This window comes from Lipotes vexillifer, unplaced genomic scaffold (genome assembly GCF_000442215.2).
Source record: "Lipotes vexillifer unplaced genomic scaffold, Lipotes_vexillifer_v1.1 scaffold132, whole genome shotgun sequence".
Taxonomy (NCBI): domain Eukaryota; kingdom Metazoa; phylum Chordata; class Mammalia; order Artiodactyla; family Lipotidae; genus Lipotes; species Lipotes vexillifer.
Window position 1 is genome coordinate 1 of NW_006782535.1, and position 4909 is coordinate 4909.

Here is a 4909-nt window from a genome sequence, read left to right on the forward strand (position 1 = left end):
GGGCGGGGACCCGGGCCCACCTCCCTCGGCTCCTCGCTCCGGGGGGGCCCGCGCCCCCTCAACCCAACCCCTCCCCTCCCGTCCCGGCCTTTCAATCCCGCCAACTAGTCATGCTGGGAAAAGGGCTGCGTCAAGGCCAAGTCTGCTTTTCGCTTGAAGTTTCCAAGGAATCAAACCTATTATTACGTTCTGCCGCCGACGTTTCTGCAGCCTCTGCCCCGCGGGCCGGGCTGCGGAAGCGGGGTCGGGGGCGCGGGCGAGCGGGGTCGGGGCCGCCCCGGAGCGCGCCTTCCCGGGGCCCGCAGCCCGGGAGGGGCTTCTCGAATTAGCTGGAACTTTTCGGAGACAGAAATCTGCGTTGGCCGCTCTTTGTCGGGAAAATGAAACGCGCGAATACGCGTGTTATTCTTCCCCCACATGCAGGATTTTAATAGACCTATCAGTCACCGCCGCCCGACGCGCATCTGCACATCAGGCGCGCTCTACGCGCTACCCGTTTTGAAATTAGTTCATTTCTCCGGCTACCGGTGGGTTTCTTTGGCGGGGAGGAGAGGGTAGGGTCAAAGTCTTAACAACAACGAAAGGGGCCTGTGAGTTTAAAATAAAATAGGGGCGGGGGGCGGAGGGCAGAAACGAGCAAAAAATTCCTCCAGCAAACAAACCGTGCTACCCTCAGCCTGGAGAGCCGGGCGGCGCACCGAGGCCGGTTCCCGAACTCCCGCGGTCGCCCCGGCACGAAGTTGTGCAAACTTTGCACAAGGCCTCCAAACACTCTCCGCGCTCGCCACACGGTTTTCATACAAAATTGGAATAAGCGATAGAAGTACCGCCCTGGGATCTGGAAGTGGATGAGGCCATCACAGTATAATGATGGTCACATAACATTTTCAGTTCGTGAATAGGGTGAGGGGTACCTTGGCAAGAACGGAATTCACAGTTGAGTGAGACGTCTCAGGAGCCTTGTGGAATATTCTCACCGCGAATTTAAATCGAAGAAACAGTGATGGAATGATAAGATCTCAATCCTGAAGGAAGAATCCTAGCTAATTTCTACTCCCCCATCCCAGGCTGTTTTAAAATTGAATCATTAAAGAATTTATATTTGCTTTCCTTCACATTGTTCTAGTCAACAAAACTGCTGGATTTCAGGAGTTCCTCTTTTAAGATCTTCCTGTGTTTTTAACAAAGTGGCTTTTGGGCCACCTGGCATTGACTATTTCTGCTGACTCTGTATGAGGCAGACAGGGGGAAATGCCACACTGTAAGTCCACCTTCCAGGAAATCGACAGACAGCTCTGCCCAGAGTCCCCCACACTGAGGCAGACAGGGGGAAATGCCACACTGTAGTCCACCGTCCAGGAAATCGACAGACAGCTCTGCCGAGAGTGCCCCGCACCCTGCTAAACTTTTTATAGTCAGAAGCATTTCAGGTGTTACCCACATTACTAATATTCTTATGCCAATAGTCGAGCATAGATACAAGTTTGGTTACACATATATTCGAGCACAACCCCACATCTGTCTGCCACCGTAGTAAGTGCAGGGAGATGCTGCAAAAGAGCCAGCAGGAGTCCACTGAACTCTGTATATTTCAGAGTAAATGAGGCCTGCACCTTAGGCTGCATGGGGAGTTCACAGAGCATCACATAATTTCCTCTCCCAGAGGGCACTTGTGTGTGGCATTTATTCCCAGACTATCTCACTACCTGAAGATGCTGTTCTGCTCAGCAGTCCCTATGTATGCAAACACATCAGATTGCTAAAGCAAAAAAAAAAAAAAAAAAAAAAAAAAGGGAGGGAAAAGAAAAAAGAGGGAGACTTTATTATCTTGTTAGAAAGAAGCAATTGACGTCATTCTTGAAATTTCTGCAATCACCTTAAGGAATGAGTGGTTGAGGCAAAATTATCAAAGTGACTCCAAAAAATTACACATGTCAATTGTCAGGTGAGCATTTTACTTAAAACTATTCTCCAGCACAGGCTGAATGTAGTTCTCATTAACCTGCTAGCATAGGCCCATGTTTGGAAGTATAGTCTATACTCATTCCAGGACAAAAAAAAAAAAAAAAAAAAAAAAAAATGTAAAAAAAAGGGGGGGGTGAAAAAATCAACATATTTCCATCTGGCCTAAAAGTTTGTTCTTTTCAAAAATATTTCATCTTTATGCTGTGACTAATGTCAAAACGTATTTGCTACAGTATAACTTTTAAATGCAATATTTAATGCTGTCAGATTACTTGAAGACAAAGTTTTACAGAAAACTTTAAAATCCAGAAAAAAACTGCAAGGTACCAACAAACACCTAGAAAAAATATAATTAAAAAATTTAAAGCATCAAACAACCTCAGATCTCATTAGGAATAATAAACACCGCATTTTGCGTTCACATCGGTTAACAACTTGCATCCCAGTGTCACGGCGGGGCATGTGGGGCGGTCGGTTCTGTGTGTGTGAAAATCCAACAAAATTATTTTGTCCCTTTCCAAAGAGACATATACCAGAGGGAGGGGCCTCTGTTGCAGTACCTTTTGGTTTAGAGAGTGCGTTTCCTTGAGCCAAATTCAGAAAATTCCACTCGCAATCTTGTTAACTGCCCGGGAGTCGGGGGCCCCCGCGCCCCCGCCGTGGTCTCTGTCACCCATCCTTGGCCTGGTCCCGCCACTGGGGTCTTCTCTCCTCCCTCCGCCGCCCCAAACTGCACTCAGGTCCCGGGCCAGCTGCAAGAGGCAAAGTCCGAAACCAGGGATTGAAAAGCCCGCCGGCAGCGGCCGGCAGCTAAAAACTACACACCCAACGGCCGGACTACAAAACTATAATTTTTTTTGGGGGGGGGGGAGCAATTATTTCTCGTTCCGTAATAACACTGTAAACGCTACAAAATAATCTACCGATTTTAACTTCCCTCCGTTCCTCTGAATGCAGCTCCATGAAAACCGTACCCTCTCCCCTGGTGTTCCCTCCGTTTCAGTTCATGCCGATAATTTTCCTTTCTCCTTAGTCAGATTTACTGATTGTGTTTTGAGCTCATAAAACATAAATCTAAATTTAGCACGTTTCAAGTTTAGGGGGGAAAACAGGACTTTTCTCTCTCAAATTTATTGACTCAAAGCTCGATGCACTTTTAGGGTGGAGGTTCCTTTACCGTTTTGAGAAGAAAGGCTTTTCGGGAAACTATGTACATAATCTGAATCCTCCTCCCCACACCGCAACGCCTCCAATAAAAACTTCACAACGCGTTTACATGAAATAATACAAAACAAAAACCCGGAAATGCTCAGATACAGAAAGTTTTACAAAACCCAGAATAACGCTGCCGTCTGAAAGGGGTGCGGGTGGGGATCTCTTGGTATAAATTAACCAACCAATCCCCCAAGGCGGTAACGACCACCAAAAGCGTGTGTTTGGCTCTGGCTCACTACACCGATAACAAATGAGAACAGCTCCCCGCGTCGCCGGCACCCGACGCCGTCAGGAGGCGATGCGGCCGGAGGGCGGGCGCGCGGCCGGGATAGAAAAAAGCTGGCGTCGCCTCTCGCTTGGTTTGGTCTCTGTGTCCCCTCGAGCAAAGAAAACGCTTTCTGCCTCCGCGGGTGATAAATACTGTACAAAAAGTCTCAAGAAGACACCGAAGTTCAGTCTCAAACGCACAACGGTCCCGCCTAGCGGTCCCCAGGAGCTCCCGGTTAGGGGGGCCGGGTGTCACCTGGTGCTCGGCGCCAGTGTTTGCCTGTTTACGAGAACGTGGAAACGTCTGTACAAAAGCCAGGCGGCGCGTCGCCGGCCGCAGGGCCCCCCGCGTCCCTAGATGTGCGTCAGGGGCACCGTGCCGTTGACGCCCGCGCCCGCGCCCTGGTAGTGCTGCGGCAGCGAGTGCAGCCGGCTCTGCGCCGCGGCTGCGGCCGCTGCCGCCGGGTCGCCGCCCTCGCCGGCCGGCAAGTACATGCTGATCATCTCGCGCAGGTCCCCGGGGCACGGCCTGGGGCAGGGACCACAGGAACCGGGCCAGGCGGTCCAGGTTGCCCCCCTGCTGCAGCGCCTCGCACACGCAGGCGACATGGTCGGGCGAGAAGGCCAGTGGGGTCTGCGCGGCGGCGGCGGCGGCGGCCGCGGCGCCGTAGGGGAGGCCGCCGTAGCCCGAGGGCGAGGCGCTCATGTAGCCCTGCGAGTTGGAGATGGGGCTGTACTGCAGCGCGCCCATGTCGTAGCGGTGCATGGGCTGCGGGTTGTGCGGGTGCGCGTGCGGGTGGTGCGGGTGCGGGTGCGCCGGGTGCGCGTGCGGGTGCGCGCCGCCCGCGCCCGGATGTTGCCCGTAGGCCAGCTGCGCCTCCTGCATCATGGCCGCGGCCGCCGCCGCCGCCGCCACCGAGCCGGGGTAGGCGCCGTTGGCCCAGCCGTTGACGTGCGCGTACGGCCGCCGCGCCCACACCCACACCCACGCCCATGGCCACGGCCGTGCCGCCGCCGCCCGCGCCTGCCGCCAGCAGCCCGCCGGCCAGCGAGTACTTGTCCTTCTTGAGCAGCGTCTTGGTCTTGCGGCGCGGCCGGTACTTGTAGTCCGGGTGCTCCTTCATGTGCAGCGCGCGCAGCCGCTTGGCCTCGTCGATGAAAGGCCGCTTCTCGGCTTCGGACATGACCTTCCACTCGGCGCCCAGGCGCTTGCTGATCTCCGAGTTGTGCATCTTGGGGTTCTCCTGGGCCATCTTGCGCCGCTGTCCGCGGGACCACACCATGAAGGCGTTCATGGGCCGCTTCACCCGGTCCTGGTTGGCCTTGGCTCCCGCGCCGCCGCCGCCGCCGCCGCCGCCGCCCCCGCCCGCCCCGGCCGGGCCCGACAGGTTCGTGGGGGCCTGGGCGCCGCCGGGCGAGTGCAGGTCGGTCTCCATCATCATGCTGTACATCGGGGCGGCTC

At 54.7% G+C, this 4909-nt stretch overlaps 1 protein-coding gene across 1 annotated transcript; it reads right to left on the reverse strand.

Annotated features, from left to right (window-relative positions):
* Window positions 1-3801: 3801 nt before the first annotated feature.
* SOX1 (SRY-box transcription factor 1) lies at window positions 3802-4898 on the reverse strand. Its single transcript, XM_007472167.1, is given in 3 exon segments — window positions 3802-4084; window positions 4086-4409; window positions 4411-4898. Coding segments are annotated over 3 exon segments (1095 nt in total).
* Between the last annotated feature and the right edge of the window lie 11 nt (window positions 4899-4909).